The sequence below is a fragment of the Mauremys mutica genome, chromosome 5, assembly GCF_020497125.1.
Source record: "Mauremys mutica isolate MM-2020 ecotype Southern chromosome 5, ASM2049712v1, whole genome shotgun sequence".
In the NCBI taxonomy this organism is placed as follows: Eukaryota; Metazoa; Chordata; order Testudines; family Geoemydidae; genus Mauremys; species Mauremys mutica.
Window position 1 is genome coordinate 71786320 of NC_059076.1, and position 23856 is coordinate 71810175.

At 38.9% G+C, this 23856-nt stretch overlaps 1 protein-coding gene across 7 annotated transcripts in view; it reads right to left on the reverse strand.

Annotated features, from left to right (window-relative positions):
• Positions 1-23856, reverse strand: part of SPOCK3 (SPARC (osteonectin), cwcv and kazal like domains proteoglycan 3) — a 379532-nt gene that overhangs the window by 24129 nt on the left and 331547 nt on the right. For 6 of the 7 annotated variants that reach the window (XM_045020001.1, XM_045020004.1, XM_045020005.1 and 3 more), the window contains one exon: positions 7845-7964. In XM_045020001.1, the coding sequence (XP_044875936.1) occupies positions 7845-7964 (120 nt within the window). The remainder of the gene's footprint in view (positions 1-7844; positions 7965-23856) is intronic. The other variant, XM_045020003.1, reaches the window with a different exon arrangement.

Genomic DNA, 23856 nt, shown 5'->3' on the forward strand with positions numbered 1-23856 from the left:
GTGTGTATATACAGTGTGTCACAGAATGGGCTTTCTAAATACAACCTGAATACACATAACTATTAAGACATCCTCTCCTTTTTTGGGGGGCACCAACTGGATTCTGGGGAAGACATAAGCTTTGTAAATTAAATCCCTTAACTATTAGAAAATATTCCGTTTACACTACTAAGGAGCATCACATTTTAAATATAAGCAACAGCTAAACAAAACTTCATAACCATAAATTAAAAAGCAATGATCTGGGCTTCTCCCACTGTATTAGCTTGATAGCAGCACATTAAGCTAATTAATTACTGATGGTTTGGAGGCTATGGTTCGCTGCTCCAGGCCAATGGGAGTTGCTGGAAGTGGCGTGGGCCGAGGGACGTACTGGCTGCCGCTTCCAGCGGCCCCTATTGGTCTGGAGCAGCGAACCACGGCCAGTGGGAGCTGCGATCGGCCGAACCTGTGGACGGGGCAGGTAAACACACTGGCCCGGCCCGCCAGGGGCTTTCCCTACACAAGCAGCATCCCAAGTTTGGGAAACACTGTATTAGGTAATTGGTTAAGGAGTAAAGCACACATTTGTTGCATCATAAACTTATTTGTGGAGAGAAATTACAAGTGATTGCATATTTAATGACTTTCTTATTCCTACAGGAAGAGTTTGTCCAATCACTCTCTTTGCAGTGATTTGTTTAAATTAAATCTAGTAAATGAAAAAGCTTACACCTCATCTATATTGGACTGAACAAAAAGGATATTCTTACTTTTAAAACCAATTCAGATTCACAAGTACTGCAACAAGCTGAGTAGTTGAACATGTTACTAACCCCTTGTCTACACTACAAATTACTTCAGTATAATTTTGTTGCTCAGGTGTGTGAATAATTCGCTATATAAGTACCGAGCCAAGCGCCAGTGTACGCAGCACTAAGTCACACAGAGAGGTTCTCCTGCTGACATAGCTACCGCCTCTTGAGAGGCTGCCTTTCCCCTTTTACCTACTACTGCACTTAACATCTACTGAGTGGTTTCTTTTGTCACCTCTTGGAGTTGCACTCCTGCTTATACTGGTTGGGTCCTTGTACTAGTTCCTGGAGTTTTACTCTCCAGAACCATTATGAGGCTTGCACAGGCTTCTCAATCTTAGGCCTTCATCTATTTAACCAGTTTCCTGCAACAGTCTATGAGAGCCAGTATTTGGCAAGGACCAGGACCCAGTGTATCACTTCACTGGTATAATCAGATACTTAATTGAATGATGCTTAAACATCAGACAGATTATGAAGTGTATTTGATTAAGTATATTTTAATTTCTTGTTGGAGAGACCAACATTTTTTTCTATTTCTCTTGTTTTAATTAGTGTGGTAACCAGGCTGCATGATGATAAAGGGTACCAGTCAAACTGAAAATCACTGAATATTAATATTATATATATTAATTAGAGAGAGAGTGTGAGAAAGATAGATATAACTGTAATAAAACTTCTTTAAGCACAATAAAAAGAAATAGAGCTTTTCCATTTTGTAACAATTCTCTCTACACCTTGCCTCGGAAGCAATTTTTTCTCAGTTAAGATAGATTCACCTTTAATTCATTTTGTTTTTATACTATTGGTATTATTTTAGCATGAGAAATCACACTGAGAAATAGCATGTCCAATTAAATGAAAATAAATGGGATTTCTTGGCAGAGAAAAGTGTGTGGAATGTAAGAACAGTATTAATAGATTGCAAGGCCAGAAGGGACTAGTGTAATCACCTAGTCTGACCTTCTCCAAACAGGCCATAGAATGTCCCCAAAACAATTCCTAGAGCATATCTTTTAGATAAAAAAAACAAACATGCATATAATCTTGAATTAAAGATAGTCAGTGATGCAAAATCCACCATCATTGGTAATTACTCTTACTGTTAAAAATGTAAGCCTTATTTCCAGTCTGACTTCGTCTAGCTTCAACATCCAGTCATTGGATCATGTTATACCTTTCTCTGCTAGATTGAAGAACCCACTATTACATATTTTCCCCATGCAAGTGCTTATATACTGTAATCAACATACCTTTTAACCTTCTCTTTCTTTAGCTAAATAGATTGAGCTTCTTGAGTCTACCACTATAAGAAATGTTTTCTAATCCTTTAATCATTCTCATGGCTCTTTTCTGAACCCTCTCCAATTTAATAACATCCTTCTTGAAATGTGAACACCAGAACTGCACACAGTATTCCAGCCATAATTGCACAAGTGCCAAATATATAGATAAAATAACCTCTCTACTTCGACTCAGATTCCCTAGTTTATGCATTCAAGGATCGCTTTAGTTATTTTGGCCACAGCATCACATTGGGAGCTCACATTGAACTAATTATCCACTACAACCCCCACATCTTTTTCAGTCACTAGTTCCGGGGACAGAGTCTCCAATCATGTAAGCATTGCCTACATATGTACATGTATTCATCCACATTTCACCATATTAAAATGCATATATTTTGCTTGTGCCCAGCACAAGTGACACAGATTGCTCTTTATCAGTGACTTGTCCTCTTCATTATGTACTACTACCCCAATTTTTGTATCATCTACAAAATTTATCAGTGATTTTATAGTTTTTTCCAGGTCATTAAAAAAAATGTTAAATAGTGTGGGGCCAAGAATTGATCCTTGCAAGACCACACTAGTAACATACCAATTTCAATGATGATGCTCCATGTACAATTACATTTTGAGGTTTTTAATCCATTCCAAGTGTTCCATATTGAACGGTGTATCTTTTATAGTTTTTTAAATCAAAATGCACTATGAAATCAAATGCCTTACAGAAGTCTAAGTCATCAGCACTATTACCACAATCACACTTATAATCTTGTCAAGAAAGATATCAAGTTTATTTGACAGTATCTATTTTCCATAAACCCATGTTGATTGGCATTAATTATATTGTCTTCTTGAATTCTTTATTAATTGAGTCCCGTATCAGTCACACCATTATCTTGCTCAGGATCGATGTCAGACTAACAGATCTATAATTACCCAGGTCATTCCATTTGCCCCTTTTAAATATTGTCACAACATTAGCTTTCTTCCAGTCTTCTGGAACTTCCCCAGTGTTCCAAGACTTATTGAAAATCAACATTTATGGTCCAGCAAGCTCTTCAGCCAGCTTTCAAAACTCTTGGATGCCAGTTGTCCAGACCTGCTGATATAAAAAGGTCAATTTTTGTAGCTGCTGTTTAACATCTTCCTGAGATACTAGTGGAATAGAAAGAGTGTTGTCATATGATATGACTACATCATGTGCTTCTCCCCCAAATACAGAACAGAAATATGTATTGGATACTTCTGCCTTTTCTGCATTATTATTGGCAATTCTACCATTTCTATGTAGTCATGGATCAATTACATTGTTAGAATGTTTTTTGTTCCTAATATACTAAAGAAACCTCCTCCTTATTCTCCTTAACTTTACTGGACATAGATTTCTCTTGTGCTTCCCTTATCAATTTTTTATGTTTCTTAGCTTATAATTTATATTCATTACTATCATCTTCACCTTTAACTGCCTTCACTTCCCCTCTAAACCAAGTCTTTTTTTTTTTAACCAGAACAGTCTCCTTCCTCAGTTGTGGGATTGTGGCTTTATAGGCATTGAATAAAGTGTTCTTAAACAATTCCAAATAATTTTTTAGATTTTTCTGATTAAATTCTTCTTCCCAGCTGATTTAGCTCATAATTGTTTTCAGCTTTCCCCTTTTAAGGGACCAAGTATATGCAACACTGGTCTGGACTTTGTTTGGTTTGTACATTATAAATGTGCTCAAGGCACAATCACTTGTATCTAAATTACAATTAATTTTTAGTTCTGTGATCAGTTCCTCTTTATTTATCAAGGTAAAGTATAATATACAATTCCCCTATCTTGGATGCAACACTCTTTAAATTAGGAAGCCTTAATCTGTAATATTTAGAAATTCCAAGGATGTTTTAGTACTGGTAGCTTGAGATCTTCAGCATATGCCACTCAAATTGATCACACAACATATTTTCCTACACATTATAGACTGGTGAGTAAGGAACTGGCCATCCTATTCTCTAGTGTGATTTGGTGTTCTGTGGAGAGCAACTAATACCAGTGTTTTATCTGTCATGCATAGATCCATAAGCATTCAAGATCATTTTCTTCTGAATTATCAGTAATCTGGAAACAGGTAATGCCACTTTTGACAAAGCTTGTCATTCTCCCCTCCCCTTTTGCCCAGTATAGGTTATAGACGTTTATTTTAACATTCCAGTTGAGTGACTCATCCTACCAGGTTTCAGCAATACCAGCTAGAGTGAATTTATGCTCATAAATGAGCAATTCCATTTCCTCTTGTTTGTTACCTGGACTCCTAGCACCAGTGTATAGAATTTCTTCTCTTCACGCTCATTAGTTCCTTGATTAATTTTGTTCTCAACATCTTAGTTTTGTGTTGAGTGCTCATATTTTCCCTCTTTTTACTCTCCCCTTTTGATACAAGGTTAATGCCCTCCTGACTATTCTAGCCAGCCTGTCCCCAGGAATTCCTTCTATTGAAGTGTAGGCCATCCAAACTACATAGCCCCCTCTCTTCATACAATGTGGATCAATGTTCCATAAAGCCAAAACTCCACACCCCTTACCTAGCCAGTGGTTCGCTTCCAGAATCTTCTACCTTCTGTCTATCTTTACTTTTGGAATAGGAAGGATCACAGAGAAAAATCAGCTGGATAAGTCATCTACTATCTGCAAGGTATCCTGTGACACAGTGTTCTTAGTGCTGATATGAGTCATTACCAACAGATCCTTTTATGTTGACTTAAAAAGCCTATCCAATCTTAGAATGATGTCTTGTGTCTTGGCTGTGGGAAGAAAGCACACTTTGTCCATCTTTTCTTTGCAGAATGTTATTTTGATACATTTGAGTGTTGAATCCCCAACAAGGAGCATCTGTCTTCCTTGAACAGTTGGCAAACTCTTTGTGGACAAAACTGATTTTCTTACAGATTAGGCCAAGCTGCCATCCACATTGTGTCCCACATATATCTCCATCCCCTTGGGCCAGCTGGATCTTGAGAAGTATCTCCCACTGTTTACACATTGAGGACCTGGTATCAACTGGAAACTTGTAGTTGTGTGGAATTCCTTCTGGTCCTTTTTTCTCTGGAGGCCCTAGCCTGCCTATGGTTGTCTAGCTCCAGCTGTGCAGAATGGCACTATGACCTTTTGCCTCTGGTGGTTATGAACTGCCAGTCCTCCTTTTTGACTTCCTCTCTTTCCAACTTCTTGGTGGCCAGCTTCTTTCTTCCTTGAACCTGGAGTACTGATGTTTCCTGAATCTAGCAATCTAGGTACTTCTCAGCTCCTCAGCAGTGTTTCTACCTGTCTCTCCAATCCAATAATCTTCTCCTTCAGCACATCCATCAACTGGTACTTCATGGACAGGAAGTCACTTCAGGGAGGAAAGAAAACATGGCACATCCATTTCAGTTCACCACCGCTATTCAACCTCTAGCCATCTTGAAATTGCATGTAGAGCTGAAGCTGAATGGAAAGCCTCTCACATCCTCCTCTAAACTCCTGCCAAAACTCTCCTGTTAGCAGCTCTCAATTTCTACTACAAAGTGACATTTTATACCAAGTATAGGCCCTAACTTGAGGAGCCTTTCATCCCTATTAGAGGTAGTCTCATTACACAGATGTCTGTGTACTGTATGCTGGCTTTGAAGGACTACAAATCCCATGGTGCAGTGGTGTGCACCCTCTGAAGTTGGATTTAGTGGTCATGGATTCTATATTGGGGAAAGGAGCTTAAACTGAGAGCTATTGCTCCTTTTTGGGGGTTGGGTAAGCTGTGATGGAGCCCTCTGTTGAGTTGCTGGGGTTGAAGACACATGATCAGGGTTAAGATTGCACTACAATTGACAAGTTGCTAGTTCTGGGCTGCAGCTCATGGCCTCCTCCTCCCCACTGAGGCACTGAGAGTGGAAGCCAGAAACTGTTGTTGCATAGCTAGTGTGAATTTGGATTACAGACAATTGAGGAAAAGAGTGACTAACCTGTGGGCTATGCTCTCTGGGTTGAAGAGAGACTGCTAAGTCTTGGAATGGCTACATTATGTCTAAGAAGAAGAGAAGGGGTACTTATTGTACGGTGAGCATCAGGGGTTACTATTCTCCAATAGATAACAATTGTAAATATCAGCTAGTACGGTACATTCTGTCGGTTGCAATACAAAACAGTCTCATGTGGACTTTTCTGTTTTATATGGAGTGCCTTTGCTAGATGTATAGATAGCTGTCCTGAACTCCATCTTGCCCAGTGCACCAATGGAAGAGAGGGCCCAGGACTATAAACTTAAGGGAGAATGCACACCCAGGGTTGGAGTGGATCCATGTATAATACTAAGATCATTGGTTAAGTTTATGTTGCTGCTGAAAGCTGCAGCCATTAGCTGAACTACTGCAGAGACACCTACTGACTTGATACAATTGTAACAGTTTCACCTTATTCATCTGTTGCATTTTCCATCGTATGTTGTTAGGATAGCTTAGGTAAAATTGTGTTGGTTCTATTTTGAGTGTTGATTGTCTGAATAAGATCCATTATTTGTATGTTTTGTTCCTAGAGGCAATTGAGGTACAGCCACAGGTGTACATGTGGACATATATTCATACAAGTAAGAGGACTATTACAGAGGTGTGACTAGAGGATCCCCACCTATTTTCCCATCTCAGCTGAGACCCACAAGATCAACATTATCCTTAATGACATGAGGTGCCCTGGCAACAGGTATCTGTTCCCGAGTAAGCTGGGAGGGAAAAAGAGGTTACACAAGTCACCCTGCTTAGCTCAACTCCTCCCTTCACCACCAAGCTGAACAAACAAAGGCAGATAAAAACTCAACAGTTTAACAATTCTTACAGTGAAGGGACCAAAGTAAACAGTAAGAAGTGGCCAAGTTCAATTCAACATATATACAGGAGAAACTCAGAGTTTTTGCTCTTCGTGTTAATGTAGGGTACAGGTTTAATGCTTAACAAGTCTAATTTAACTCTGTGCCACAGTGGGGCACCACTGTCAAGAGCTCTGCTGCATGCTGTAATTGCCATTTTAAACAAAGCCCTTAGAAAATTACGTAAGTTGAAATGTTGATGTTTTCTAAAACAAGAATTCTATTTAAATATTTAAAGTAGCTAAAACCAAAATGCCTCCCCTACTATTTCCACTTCATTAGCACTCCTGACTCTTCCTCTTTTGAAGTGTATCCTTGAAAACTGCTTTCTTTTACATGCTTCTCTTTCATATGTTCTTCTATATCAGCATCCACCGTGACACCAACTAGAGGTGATGGGCTACATATAATTACAAGCTTGTACGCAACAGAGCTTTCCAATAATAGGGTAAGTTGCTAAATGGCTCTCTCAGCAAAGCAGTTACTTCCTCCCTTTTTCCCTCCTTATAGGTCAACTAATTATCATGATCTAGCAAAGCATTTCTGCCGTATTACTAATAGCAATCAAATCTTGGGCTAAATAATAGCTTTGTGAGTGACAGGTTTCATATAACTCTGTCATCAGCCACTGTTTTGAAAAACAATAGTTCTTTTTAGAAACTTGAGGTGAACGTTGGATGTCGATACAAAAGCACAGTTCTACACCCTGAGAAGAAATAAGAAAATTAACTTTTAAAGGTCATAGATTACGGTTTCTATACAGGTTGCTGTATAAAGCTTAGTTTTAAGATTCACTAGAATAATAGAAGTCTCATTAATGGAAAAACAAAAGTGTGGAAAAGTAGCAAAGAGAATATCAAATCTCAAAAGAAGAAATATCTTACTACTTCTTTCAGGCCTTTGTACAATTCTAGTCTTCTTGTTTTGGATTCCACTTTCATGAAGTGCCTTGAACCAGTCTCTCAGTCTGTTTGCAACCTCCCTGAATTCCAGGTCACTGCACACTGAAATAAAAAGGTATAAAGTTCTTTAGTTATGTTTCTTTTTACTGTATGATAAATGCAATCTTTCAAATTATGCTAAAAATTGAAAAATGAAACAAATAAAAATGCAACATGTGGTCTATGGTTTTCTTTTCTCTACTCATTTCTATGTTCAGTATTTAATTAGACATTCAAAATACGATTTTTTTTAGTATAAATTTTATAAAAATAAACTTCCAATATATCTTGCTTGTATCCAGTTCTATTCATCCAGATGATACCCGAGTACTTAAACTATTATATATCCACATAGATCTACACAAAGGAATCACTCCTTTCACCATGGAAATATATCCATTTCTGGGGAAGAGCGTGCAGCTATTTAACAGTATTCACTTTAGGGCAGGGAGTGAAGAAGATCATCAAATCTAACAAACGGTAGGTGAGTACTGAGGGAGGAAGGACAGCATAACATGGAAATAAACCCACTTACACTCTTGAGAAAAGTGTCATGATATCCTAATGACCACAAGTGACTAAGACCTTGGCTTTAGCATGATATCCCAAAGGCGACACCTTCAATGGCCCAACATTCTCTAAAACACCAAGCTAGAGCAGTTTCATTTATACTGATTCAATAGGAAGAAATAGCTACTAAATAACCAGTCACCAGGTTTATTTCCCTGGAGGTCTTCATCTAACCACAAACTAAGCCCAAACTTACTTACCTTTTAAGAGCTGATAAATTCACAATCCAAAGTGGTATAACTCCAGATCAAAGCAGAAATCATTTGTTAAAACATAAGCCCCTAGTTTTATTTGTATTTTGTATATTATGTTGCAATCCAAAAAGTTGGTGGTAAAGTCTAATACACATTTTATTTACATAAATGACAGGCTAGATATTTTACTTTTGATTTTAGAGTAAAACTGAAGCATGTCAGTATGTCAGCGAAGAAGACAATCTCTACAGGGGCAAGTATCTGTATATTTGTTTATTCATTTTTGCTCATAAAATAGCTCTTGAGACTTTAGTTTTTTTCATGACTGACTTTCATGTTGGATTTGTGCATATATTTGCATATATTATAAACAAACTGGAGTGTCTTATAAAATCATATTTTGCTCCTCTCTTGTGTAACTTACACAAAATCAGAATTCCTTATCTCAATATGCAACAGGAAACAATTCTGGTATTGGCATATGGGTGGGTAAGGTAAGCTCAAAATGAGCCAGACCTTTCTAGTAGGGTAAAAATGGGCTACTGAGCCAAGATTACATATAAATAAATTAATCACATAGGATATTTTAAATTAACATCTGCTTTGGCCAAACCTACAGCTGGTGACAGTTCAATACAAGTATTTAAACATGTATGTGGCAGACAATACAGATCCTTAATTTATGCTGTACTGCTTGGAAATATTTAAATGAGCTTCCTTTCTCCCACCGGCTGTATGGCAGGTATGTGTCATTTGAAAAAGAAATTGGGGGGAAATGAATTTGAAACAAAGTGTTTTCATGTGGATGATGGTGCCTGTCACTAGTTCTTGGGAAGGAAAGTGCTGATGTATCAAGGCTCTGACTCTGTTAAAGTTTGTTGGGTTTTAGATAATGTGGTCTCCCCTCATTCCTTTGGATAGCCCTGATGTTGCAATTTTTTTTTACTAGTCTAGTACTTCCTTTCACTTGTTTTTAAACAAAATCTTATGTTAAAACTAGTGATAAAATCTTGGCATCAATAGCAAAGAGCACATAGCAATTCCATGGTGCTGTCAATCCTGGGTACCCTCCATTCCAGAAAAGCAGCCCGGGTGAGCCTCCGTGTCTGATCAACTCCTACCCCCAAGATGTATAGTCTATATCTTATTGAGTATAGATGGGAAAAGAAGGCAGCATCTCCTTGATGTCCTTGGCTCCCAGCTCCGAAATGGAACTAAAATTGAGTACCCTGGGGTTGAGGAGTGCACAGCTGCTGACTGGAAGTGTGCAGAAGTGAGAAGAGAATAAATATTTTGGATCTATAAAATATACAGATGGCTGTGAACTCAGACTGGTCCTGTCCCACCCTAGCCCCATCTTTTACCCATGTTATAATAGTTAATGCTAACAAATTTTGGAAGAGGTATTAAACTTTATGCATCAAGGATTTAACCAATTTCTCATTGTTAGAAATCAGAAAAACAATTTGGAGGACAGATTATCCCACATTTGCCTACTGGGCGGTTCCTTACACCTTTCTCTGAAACATGTGGTATTGCCCATTTTGGGGTAGAATATGACAAATCCTGTTTCAATGTCTCAACACACTCATGCATTTTGAGGAGCATTATTGGGGGGGGGGAGTTAGGAGCAGGAAAAATACATCCTGATATGATCTTAAATTAGGGCCATTCTTATAATATAAATTACTGCACTTTTCCAAACTTTGTTGTTCCATACTGAAACTTTAAATGATTTGGACCCAAAATAGAGAAAGAGAATGAAAAAATGATCATTTTTGTTACTAATTTTAATTAGTTGGATTATTGTAAAATAGGAATAGATCATCATCTTCAAAAATCAAGGTGATGCAAAACAACCTGATTACAAACTGTCATTTGCCTATTTTATGCCCCAAAGCTATAGTACTGGAGTCAGCTCTCAAGCACTGCAGGTAATTACATTTACTATATTACCAATTTAAATGCACTGTGTATATTTGGTTCATGACATTTCTAATATGTCAAGTAAAAGCAGATGTCTTTTATATGTGAAATTTACAAGAAAGATACAGCAGAACTTCACTAATAATTTAGATGGAAAAAAACTGTGGTCTCATTTCTCAGCAGAGAGAGCTGTAACAAGATCTCATATTTCAATACTAAAATGTCAGCATTTTAAGTAAATACTGTAATCCGTACATCAACTATTACCATATATGCATTAATTTAAATAATAGAACTGGATGGAAAATCAAAATCTTTCCCATGAGAAATTTCAGGCAAAATATTTTGATTTTCCAGGGGATGTTTCAAAATTATTCAAAATGAACATTTTTGTTTCATATTGACTTAGTGTCATTTCATTTTGTTTTTTGGAAATAACAAAAAATGTTTTTTCCTGTTGTCATTTTCCAAGGCTCCTTCCTCCCCTATTTTCTCTCTCTTTTTAAACTTTCCCATTGGGAAAGTTCAATTTGCTCACTATTTCCTAAAAATATTTTGCAAGATTTTGCTATTCCTGACAATAAAGCAGTAGGAGAAATCCAATTCACAAACAGTATGTGGTATTGTCATAAACAGACAGTTAAGGGTTAATGCCCCTTTTACCTGTAAGAAGTTCACCTAGCCTAGCTGACACCTGACCAGAGGAACCAATGGGGGAACAAAGATGTTTCAAAAGGAAGGAGGGTTTTTTTCTTTGTTTAGAGTTTCAGTTTCAGCCGGAGTGAAAAAGATCAAGGAACCAGCCTCTTATCAGAGTAGTAAGTTTTAGAAAGGAATAAATAGGTTTATGTTTATTTTCTTTGTAACTTGTCTTGGTACCATTAAGGGAATTATCAAATTTGGGTATTCTTGTGTGTATTAAAGTTTTTGCCCAGGGGAACATCCTCTGTGTTTTGAATCTGTTGTCTGTGAGAGTAGCTGGTATGCTAATCTCTCCCAGAGGGTTTTCTTTTACCTTTCTTTTCTTTAATTAAAAGCCTTTTTCTTAATACCCGATTGATTTTTCCTTGTTTTTTAGATCCAAGGGGGTTGGATCTGGATCCACCAGGAGTTGGTGGCAGAAAGGAAGGGGGATGGTTAATTTCTCCTTGTTTTAAGATCCAAGGGGTTTGGATCTGTGTTCACCAGAAAATTGGTGAAGTTTCTCAAGGCTACCCAAGGAAGGGAGTGCTTGTGAATGGTGGCAGCGATACCAGATCTAAGCTGGTAATTAAGCTTAGAAGTGTCCATGCAGGTCCCACATCTGTACCCTAAAGTTCAGAGTGGGGAAGGAACCTTGACAGGTATTATAAAAGTGTGGCACATAGGTGTGATAGTAAAACACTTATCTGAACATTCAGCTGTTTTGAGCAGTTCAGTAATACACAATTTAAAGAAAAGTATATAAAATCCAGATGAATTTTGATTACTGAGAAAAATGCCAATAATGTTTTGAGACAAACAATCCACCAGTCACAAATTAAAACAGGAATAAGGAATTTAGTGGAACTTGACATCTTGCATACTGGAAAATTGACAGAGTAGCAAACAATTGTGTGGAAGTACATATTGAGAAACAGAATAGGTGAAGGAAAATAGTTGATTATAGCTGTAGAATACATATGTATGATTTTCCATGCTTTAAAAGAACAGACTTGCTTGCAGGGAAAAACAGATTATACCTTGTTTTAAGAACATATAGTTTTTTCATACTTAAGAGTAATAAAGAAACATTTTTCTGTCTACGTCCTTATACAACACTGTGAGATCTGAATATCTCTTTACAGATGGACATAGGCAGATTTAAATTTCATACCACAAAGGAGGCTGGTAACCCAGAAGGTTACCAGAATAACCTGAAAGTGCTCTACAGCCAGAAAACAACACCTGGGTCCAGCAGGAAGAATGGCAGATACATTCCCTCCATGCCAGACCGGATCCTGGATGCGCCAGAGATCCGTAACGACTACTACTACATCAAGATGCATGTTACAAATGACTGAACAAAAATTAAAGATTCTTTGAGACCAAATGGTCACTCAGTCACTAATCTAATCACAAGGGCTAGGACCCTCCAGAAACTAAGTCAGTGTAGGAGCTGATTTGGCTGACTCTAGTTTGCATTCTGACATATGCTTAAAGTTTCTGACAAAAGATGGCAAAGCTGAGCAGTTACCCTGAAATACCAGGCTTGACAATGAATTAGGTGCAGTTGCAGTAACTATTTACCCATTCTGTCCTGCCAATTTATGTAGATAAACTTAGTTTCACTTTTTTTAAACCTATTTTTGCCAAAACAATGTATTTTTTAATATATATTCCTTGGGTTAGATCACGGTTGGTGTAAATCAGCATAGGTCGATAGAGTTAGTTACACCAATTTACAGCAGCTGAGGATCTAACTATGTGTGGGTACAATTCTTTGAACAAGAAACAGTATCACAAATAAACTGCAAAGACACTCTTTTGAATAATGGCAAATACTGAAGTCGGGTAAATCAAAGTGCTCTTCAACCAAAGTGTTTGTAAAGAAAGTGAGATAAAATCCATTACAAAAATAGTTAGAGAGGTTAATAGTCAGAATCTCACAGTCACATCGACAGAGGGTCCCAGAGCCCAGGCTTCAGCCTTAGGCCAGATGTCTACACTGCAGATTTATAGCCACACAACCCGAGCATGCAAGCCCAAGTCAGATGACATGGTCCAGATGTGGGTGTTGAGTTGCAGTGTACACATACCCTGAGTCTAAGGGTATGTCTACACTACAAAATTAGGTCGATTTTATAGAGGTTGATTTTTAGAAATTGATTTTATACAGTCGATTCTGTATGTCCCCACGAAGTGCCTTAAGTCGGCGGCATGCATCCTCACTACTGTGGCTAGCATCGACTTACACAGTGGTGCACTGTAGGTAGAGATAACTGACAAGGTAGCCCAGGTGGGATGGAGGAGGAAGGAAGGACAAGGCCACATTGTTTATTGTAGCCACACTAAAAATCAAATTGTTTGAATTACAGCCATCTGTTGCTTGGGCCATCCTCTGGAGTGGAGGGGCTGGGTGCCTGGAGCCTCCCTCTTCCCCCCGCCCGCCCACGTTCTTGGGCATCTGGGTGAGGCGGATATGGAACTTGGGGAGGCGGGCATGCGGTTATACAGTGAATGCAGTGGGGGTCTGTGCTCTTGTTGGATTTTCTGCAGCTCCAACAGATGCTTCATCCTGTCCGTTTGCTCCCCCGTTAGCCTCAGCATCACATCCTGCCTCCACTCTTCGCACTCACTTAATTCTTTCCTGGCCTCTGCCACTGAATGCCTCCATGCATTAAGCTGTGCCCTATCACTGTGGGAGGACTGCATGAGCTTGGAAAACAGGTCATATCGAGTGCATTTTTTTCCACCTTCTAATCTGCGATAACCTCAGGGACGGAGATGATAGGGGGAGCATAGAAACATTTGCACCTCAGGGGAGATAAAAAGGGAGAGTAAAATTTAAGATGATACATTTCTGAGAACAAAAGGGAGACACATCACACACGGCTGGGCAACATGGTAAGCCTTTTGGTACGCGGGGTTGGCTTCTTATATATGGGAATGTTTTCAAACTGCAGCACCCTCCTTTCCCAGAGCAAGCAATGGGTTGGGTTTCACATTTAAAAGGAGAGGCTGCAGTTTTCGGGTAGATGTGTAGCACACCCCTACCCCCACCCCACTGCATGGCTATTCTCTGGGATGATCCCTTCTCCCCTCCCCCCCCCGCGACTATTCTCCGGGATGATCCCTTTTAGCCCAGCACAAACAGCCCAGTCTGAACGGGGTCCTTTTACTGTTCCCTTACAAAAATTCCAACCAGGTGACCATGAATGATATCACTCTACTGAGGCTAACACAGAAAGATATAGAACGAATGTCGCTTGAATGCAACCAAAACCCAGGACCATTCACTGCCATGGTTTGTGCTGCAATGATTCCAGAATACTTGCTATTGGCTTGGCACGGTAAAGTGTCCTACCATGGAGGACAAAATAAGGCAGCTCTCCCCAGAAACCTTCTGCAAAGACTTTCAGAGTACCTCCAGGAGAGCTTCATGGACATGTCCCTGGAGGATTTCCACTCCATCCCCAGACATGTGAACAGACTTTTCCAGTAGCTGTACTGGCCGCGAATACATCCCAATTCTCCAGGGCAAATAAAACATTAAACACTATTGCTTTTAAACCCTGTACTGTAGTTACAAATGTGCACTCACCGGGAGGTGCCTTCTCTGGCTTGGCTTCAGAGTCAGGGATCCTGCTTTGGGCGGGTATTGGCTCCAGGGTGATGTAAAGGTCCTGGCTGCTGGAGAGAACGGATTCACCGCTTGCCAGCTGCTCATTCTCCTCCTCCTTCTCCTCATCCACAAAATCTTCCTCCCCGTTGCGTGAGACTCCCCCCTTGCAGGTGTCCACGGACAGTGGTGGGATAGTGGTAGGGTCCCCTCTAGAATGCCATGCAGCTGATCATAGGAACGCCACGTATGGGGCTCTGACCCAGAGTGACCGTTTGCCTCCTTTGTCTTTTGGTAGGCTTGCCTGAGCTCCTTAACTTTCATGCGGCACTGCTGTGTGTCCCTGTTGTAGCCGCTGTCCAACATGCCCTGTGAGATTTTGGCAAATATATTTGCATTTCTTCTTTTTGATCGGAGTTTGTCCTGCACAGATGCTTCCCCCCATACAGCAATCAGATCTGGTGTCTCCCTTTAGGTCCATGCTGGAGCTCGTTTGCGATTCTGGGGGGATTGCATGGTCACCTGTGCTGCTGAGTTCGCCACGCTGACAAAACAGGAAATGAAATTCAAAAGTTCCCGGGGCTTTTCCTGTGTACCTGGCTAGTACATCGCAGTTCAAAGTGCTATCCAGAGCGGTCACAATGGAGAACTCTGGGATAGCTCCCGGAGCACAATACCATAGATTTGCACCTGCACTACCCCAAATTTGACCCAGTAAGGTCAATTTTAGTGCTACTCCCCTCATCGGGGAGGAGTACAGAAGCCGATTTTAAGAGCCCTGTAGGTCAATGGAACGGGGTTGGTTGTGTGGACGCAGTCATTTTTAAATCAACCTAACGCAGCTAAATTCGACCTAACCCCGTAGTGTAGACCAGGCCTAAGTTAGTATATGGACATCTATAAATTTAAAGGGATCTGATTTTAGCCTTGTGAATCTAAATAAATAAGTATAAAAATTAAAGGAATCAAAGTAACTATGGAGAATCTAATCGGAAGCAACAAACTTTTTTCTAGTCTCTTCAGTGTGTAAGTTAAATAAACTTAGACTCCTTGTAGTCTTTTAGACTGACCTCTGAATCTGGCCTACAAATCCTAGGTTTTTACTTCCCTTGAGGACTGATCTGAGTGCTCTTGAATCTCCAAGAGTAGGTTATTCACAAGTGAAAGAAGTCTTCATTCTACATGGGATTTGTTGCGTGACCAGTTCTTTTATATGGTATTGTAATGGTGTCCCAGGTGCTGTATGAAAGCTGGTCAAATTCATTTTAAAATGATTTGCAAACTATGTTTTTGGAGTAAACTTAAAAAAAACAGAAATCAAATGAAATATCAGACTTTTGTAGCACAAAAGAAATAGATGAGGTACAGTAGCACAATTGAAAAAGTTCAGTATTACTGACTCAACAAACATAATAATGGCTAATTCTGCACCAGAAGAGATGTAATAGCTAAGTTGCTGTGAGAAGCACACAAGAACAGGAGCTGATAAAGCTAACAAAGTCCATGCTGATATTTTGTATTAAAGATGATTTATAAACCCCCCCCAAACACATTGATAAATATACTGAAAGTTTGCCTAATTTCACTTTACAGTGATTCCTATAAGAACTTCTATATCCTCTATTCAATGCTATTTTGTAATTCAATGCAGGAAAAGATATCCCAGCATATCACAGAATACCACCATAAACTGCTTCTTCTCACTTATCTCTCTAGTAAAGGAAGACTATAACTGATGCAAAGGGTAGAGTGCGCAATCTTACTACCTTTTTGAGTATGCATTTTGACACTGACTTCAAATCATTGGTCACATATTATTTCTTAAATAATACAATATAACAGTACCAAGCACTTTTCCTCAGAACCTTATACAGACTTCATCTTCTGCTGTACTGCAGTACCTGTGTATGCCAGAAAAAACAGGGACCACGACCTCGGGGTAGGAGAATGGCTCCGATGGTAGTGACTGCTCCATGAGCGATCTCGATGGGCGGACCCGTGAAGGCGAGGAGCCGGCGATCGACACCCGGAGCTACGGTGTCTTGGCGGAGACTTTGAGCAGGATTCCGAATGGGAACGGCATTGATGGTCATACTGCAACCAACTGTGGTACCGCCTTCGAGATGAGGACCGTTGGCGACGTCGACCATGGTCCCGTCTGTGTTTGCTCTATAAAGACGAGCGGTACCTGGAGTCCCGATCAGATGGCACCTATCCAGACAGTCTGGCCAGTGTTGAGGGCGATCCACATGGACTAAGCCCTGAACAGTCACTGGGCAGCGAGCGGTGTCGGGAATATTCTCTCGACTAAGACCGGTACTGGGCTGGCGGTGACTGCGATGACCCCAGTGGCGGCTTGCCTCTGGAGCATGGGGCCAACATCAGCGGGGCTCCTGGCACCAGCATGGACATGACGTCCTTAGCCGCCTGCAGGGCTTCGGGCGTAGATGGCATCCGGACATCCAGAGAGGCCTGCTCCGAAGGGGCCGGGCTACTCTGCTCCGCATGAGTCGGAGGCCTAAGGCTCAATGGGGACCAAGGACTACCTAACATGGGACTAGTCTCTGTCCCAGACTTCCCTTGATGCCATTGCAAAGAGGGAGTCTTTCCAATCCTCTTGGCCTGCCCCATGGAAGGGGAGCGGTGCTGACTAGTCAAAGGTACCAAAGGGTCTCCGCGCACCGACCCCACAGTGCAAGGTACTGGATCAGGGCGGCGTGCTGGGGTCGGGACCAGCACCGATTCCATCAGGATGGCCCGGCGTCTAATGTCTCTTTCTTTTTTTGTCCGGGGCTTGAACGACTTGCAAATCTTACACCTTTTGCTGATATGGGTTTCCCCCGAACAGCACAGACAGTCTGTGTGCGGGTCACTCCTTGGCATAGAACGCCTACAGGAGCCACACAACTTAAATCCCAGAGCATGGGGCATGCCCCGGCCTGGGCTCACTTACTAACTAAACTTCACTAAAAACTAAACTGATTACAGGTACTACAGAACGAACAGTTCTGGGGACAGGCTGCAGCAAGGCTGGAGCTGAGCAGTTCCGACGCACCTTCACTGGTGGGAAGAAGGAACTGAGGGTGGGGGGAGCACGCAGCTCCCCTTATACCATGCCAGGCAGGCTCCACTCCAGTGGTTGTGGGGGGCACTCCCTCCTACGGGTACTGCTAAGGGAAAAACTTCCAACACTGGTGCATGTGGCATACACACACACCTACTGTGGAATACACAAGAGCAATCACTCAAAGAAGAAAAAAAAGTTACAAGAACTATTTTTAAAATGGGATAAGTATTTTTTCAATTTCCCTTATTCAAACACAGATGAACAATTTTTGCTTAAACTTTTGAAAAATACCCGAATTTAGTCAGAGCTTAAGTCTATAACCCAAAAAGTGAGTTTGAGAAAGTCGTAAGTGACCAAAATGAAAACTAGTTAATCTTAAATATAGACGTTACCATCACTCCCACTAAAACTATTTCTAGCAAAATTAGACTGCAGAAGAAAACCCTAACTGAAACCCCTTAAAGTAAAACCTCTTACAATCACAAAAATACCTCCTGACCCACTGGAAGTTTCTAAATATTGTGAATTTGTTTTCTTGGTGTTGGTTTTTCTATGTCTTTCTCCAATACATCATCTGACACAGCTCTGCCCGTGTGCCAGACTGTTAGCAGATGTCACAAGCACACATTCCCTCACAGAGAACAAATGTTTGCTAAGCAATGGATAAAGCTGTATATTGTGGCTGGGCCAGTTTAACGTTTTTGAAATGTGTGCTATAGATATATGCTTGACCAAGGGTATGCAATATGCTGAGTAATCTTACTAACATGTCTCTGTATTCTGGAATATGTTTAGGTACTTCTTCTCTTACAAATGAGACATGCTAGTGAAATTATATCATCGGTCTGCATTGATTTAAAATAGGTCTAGATGAGGTAATTCAGATCTATTCAAGCTATTATTTCACCTGATAGAGTGGCAGATGAATCTTTAATGGCAAAAGACAGACAGTAAAGGTTGCAGAAGGTTAGACAGTAATCAAAAAATGCATATTATATCAGATGAATCCATTCAGGAACCTGCCAAGAAGTGCTTCTGCTCTTGTCTAATACCAAATGCAAGGCATTTCTGCTATTACAATCAATTCTAGTAGCCATTAAGAGAATTAGTGTGGGGTGAAATAAAGTCATCAGCTCAAAGGTTACTTTATTCTCCTATCATTTGAAGTAATAAAAACTGACTGGTTTTACAAAACCAACATATATAGCTATGGAACAAATGAAGGAATTTGAAACTCATAAGTACATGTTCTAGAAATATCTTTATAATAAATATTATATATATATGTTAAGAGAAACCAACTGTTCAATTTGTTTTCACATACAGAAAATGGTAGAATTTGTGTTGACATTTGAATATAATTTACTGATTGGAAGCAGAGTATCTGAACATGCTAATCAGTGTATATTCCTCCGCTGCTTTTTCAAATCTGGAGCTAATGCTAATTGAGAGAGAAGTAAAAATAGTGATACTGAAAATTATAAAGAGAAATAGAACATATTTCTGAAACAGTGCGATGGATTAAGTTTCCTTGCATATTTAAAAAACAGTCTCTTCTTCTGGAGTAATATGCAGTACATTGTTTATATAATATATGCTATGTGAACAAAATATAAATTTACTATACTGAAGTATATGAACTTTGAAAATATAATAGTTTTATATAGTAATTTTTATGAATGAGGTCTTCCAACTCCAAAAAATCCAAGGGAAGTGAATACCATAAAGTAGCCTAATTGGGTAGGAAAATAAGGTTTCAATTTTTGTACTCTGTACTAGCTCACAAAGCTGAATCTGTTCTTCAAGGGAAAGGGCAACCTAGCTCAGGCAGCAGAGGTCGGGTCTCTGCTGTTTTCAAAAATTAATACTGGACACTTAACTTCCATCAGGACATCCAAAGAGAAGAGCACAAGAGGCTTCAGTTTAGTCTCTACTTCAAAGGCCAGAATCTCTGACAGTTGTGAGGAAAACCAGAAGGGACAAACCTCAAAAAACTATTAAAGTCCATTTTAATTAGATATGTAAAATGACAATTTCCCTATATATAGAACAGAAGACAGCAGAAGATTGGTAATATAAATATTAATATATAAGCACTGTACCCTTAAAATCGGGAAGTACCCCTCCATAGAGCATTATCCTAAAATCCAGTACTGTAATGCAAGAAATATATGGAGTCATCCTGGTACATCAGATCCATGTGACTAGCTCTATCACTATATGACAAACTATTCTCCTTAAAGGGTAAGAAGTCGCTCACATGGAGACTAAATCCTGTGCTGCTGCTCCTGCTTTTAAACACAGTACCTTAAATGGCCACCCATGCAGTATCACTATTATTTAAGGCTGTGAACCTGAAAAGACATGGGCATGTGTTTTTAATCTCAAGCAGATGAATGATCCCAATGAAATTAAGCATGTGCATAAGTATTACCATTGGTAAATTTGGTAAACATTTAATTCACCGTACATACACAAACTGAGGAAAATATTTCCATCAATAACAATCAAAATTTACAGATAGGCAAAGTAAGAAAAATGCTGTTTAAGAATTTATGAGAGTTAAAATCCAGTGATTCAGACTTCTGAATTAGATTAGTTACAAATAGACTAGTGAATGACGAGTAAAGTAGTATGATTTTTTGATTTAAAGATATTTATTCTGTATATTTTGGCATGTGATGTTGACCATTTATAAAGCTTTAATATTTGAATCTCAATGTCTATTGTCGTTAAATAATTGCCTGACCCTCCCATTATTTCCCACAACTGTGAAAATTTAAATGGATAAAAATGGTGGTGGGAGGGGAGCTTAAAATCCACAATTTTATACAACTGTGAAAACTTAAATTAATAAAAATATTAAACTTGCTTAAAAATAAACATCGATGTTATCCATTACAAAAATATTTTAAAAAATCAAAATCAAATTCTGACAAGCCTACGTATATAGGATCTGAGCTCAAAACCTACTACACATTTGTCTTTGGTTAGAAGTTAATGTAATATTTAAGTGTGTTGTAACAGACATTTCCCCTTAAATTAAACAATGGATAAATTACTTCTGCGTTACAGAGAATCATTTCTATTTTTGTATTATGTGTGTTGTAAATTAGGAGAATAGTAATTTCACACAATGAACATGTCAGCAAATGACAATAAATTTGGCAGAAGTACAAAAAACTTTTGCACTTGAAAATGAAAATTAAAGACAATTATTTTAGTTATTTTGTGCATAGCCATAGTTGTGTAATTAGAGTAAAAAGGCTGCAAATTGGAAAAGTTCACACTTATAATATTATTACTGTATATTTATAATCTCACTAAACATGTTGGCCATCTGTTACCTTTAAAGCCTACAGTTTCTGGAGGATACCTTAAAATTAACAGATAAAAGCATTTTGATTTCCTCACTATTTAACTAAACATAATGGATTTTCTACTCCAGTTATTCTGTGTTATGAGATAATTAATATAAATACTGCAGATATCATATCAGGGAACTACAGCTGCTTGTTCTTACTGCCTCAAATTAATGTTCCATACAGACATTCTGCTCTTGATTAACGTATCATAAAATTTAAAATGATTTAAATTAAATTACATATTCATTAAAATAAATCTGATCTTATTGTGTCCACACAATTGTTAAGACCACTCAGAGTCAAATATCAGGACTAAGGCTGAGTACAACTCTCACTAGAATAAACTGTAATGCACAGTAGAGATTCATAACATGTAGAATTTATATGCCAAGATATTCTATGCAACTAAAATGTGAAAGTGTGCTACCATGTAATGGCTGTATTTTTGTAAATAAGACAATGTTCATTTCCTAATTTATTATCTGAAAGATGAAATACTGTAGTGTATTTATGTCTTTTATCACTGAAAGTTTATTCTCGTCTCTCTTGTCATTCCCTATCCCAACCAAAGGCGGCTTCAGACAAACTGAGGTGCATATCAACGTGTTCATGGAAACCATCTTTTCCCACAACAACCTACTTTTCTTCCCTAAAGTTTACTTTTAACAATATTACTCCTCAACATGTAAGTGCTTGTGACCTTTCTAGGAATATAGGTCCACATTAGGCTTAAACAGACAATGGATTTAAATTGAGTTTGGATTTTTAGCGCAAGTGGTAGGCCCAAAACATGTAAAAGGATGAGATCATGAGAAAAATAAGTTTCTTGTGTGATATTTGTAGTGACCCTTAAAATACCAGTTTTAAGATTTGAATGGATGTGTAATAGAAATAAAGAAAACATGGTTAATTGGGCACCAGGTGCAGTATATAATTGGTTAGAAATGCTTAGTCTGGTAGCTAGGAAAAAAACATACTAAAATAAGATAAGAAGGCAACCTTCTTGAATTGTGAGTGAATCTTGACAAGCCATGAATCTTGTCTCAACAGAGCCGGGGACAGGATTCAGCCCTAAAATTCCCTCATCTAGCTTTAGTGGAGGTCTGATAACTGGCAATGACATCACCTGTTTGTCACAGTGTATAAAAAAAAATACAGGTTTTCTAGGTTCTTTGTCAGTGTTTTTCCTTATCCCTCTGGAAAATGCCATGATGGCAAGGTGGCTCCAGAGCCTGATCCTGTTGTGAATATTTTGTCCAGTCCTTAAAACTAAATTGCTGTTAGGTGTAGAATATAGGAGTACACGCTTTTGTTTGTACACTGGGTGTAATTATCATCAACTGGCCTTTGAATTAATAAAGGAATGCTTGTGTGGAAACTGAGTCGTGATAAACCTTAAACTTATTAGGAAAACAATTTCAAACAAACCTCCACTAAGACTGATGGTAATGCCACTCTATTTATTACAAAATTAAAAATAGAAAATACATTGAGATTTAAAATAGATTATAAATTATAACCACCTAGTCTTTTGCTCATAATACCATTATCTTAAAAGACATAGCCCGCCCCACCCCCGCCGCAAGATGCCTGCCATGTTTAACTATATTTTTATCCAGCATGGTTTTGTTGTTGCGATTCTTGCATTCTTGTTCCTGTACAGCCAGTTTTTGTTACCATTTCTCACCATGTTGTACCAATTTACAATATCAAATTTTGGGGGAGGGAAATGTCTTAAAATTTTGTAAAGTTGCATACATGTTATGGGAGTTGTAGAGATAATAAATAACAACAGCAGGAGACCTCTGCTGCAGTGTCTTTCACTTGTTCCTTTCATTGAAAAATATTTTTACCACCACCAAGCCAAACCACTAAGTTTTCATAAAATATATGATTTAAAAACAGGTTTTGTGCAATAATGTGTGTCTGTAATGTTCCCCAAGATTGAAAATATATTTTTAACATAGAAGGCACTTAATATTTCAAAACTAAAACTTTTTGAAAGGAGCTTGCATACTTCCCATGTACTGATTCATGTGCACCCATTATAAACTGGTTTACTAGTATTTAAAACCAGTGCGCTCTGCAGTTCATATTGCTGTATATTTCTTCACATATTTAATTTCTTGAAATTTTTCAAAAGTTAGTGAAAGAAAATAATAGTTATGTGAAGTGTATTGGTTTGTGTTTAAAGAAAAAAACAGTTACCTACCTTTTTGTAACTGTTGTTCTTTGAGATGTTTTGCTCATGTGCAATCCATTTTAGGCGTGTGCACGCCCACGTGCATAATTGTCAGAGATTTCTGCTTTAATGGTATCCGTAGGGCCAGCTGTGGCATCCCCTGGAGTGGTACTCCCATGTGTCGGTATATCAAGCGCCACTGGCCCTGCGCCCTTTCTGTTCTTTCTTGATGGCATCTCCGAAAGAGGGTTAGGAAGGCAGGAAATGGAATGGACTTGAGCAACACATTTCAAAGAACAACAGTTACCAAAAGGTAGGTAACCGTTTTTTCTTCGAGTGCTTGCTCATGTT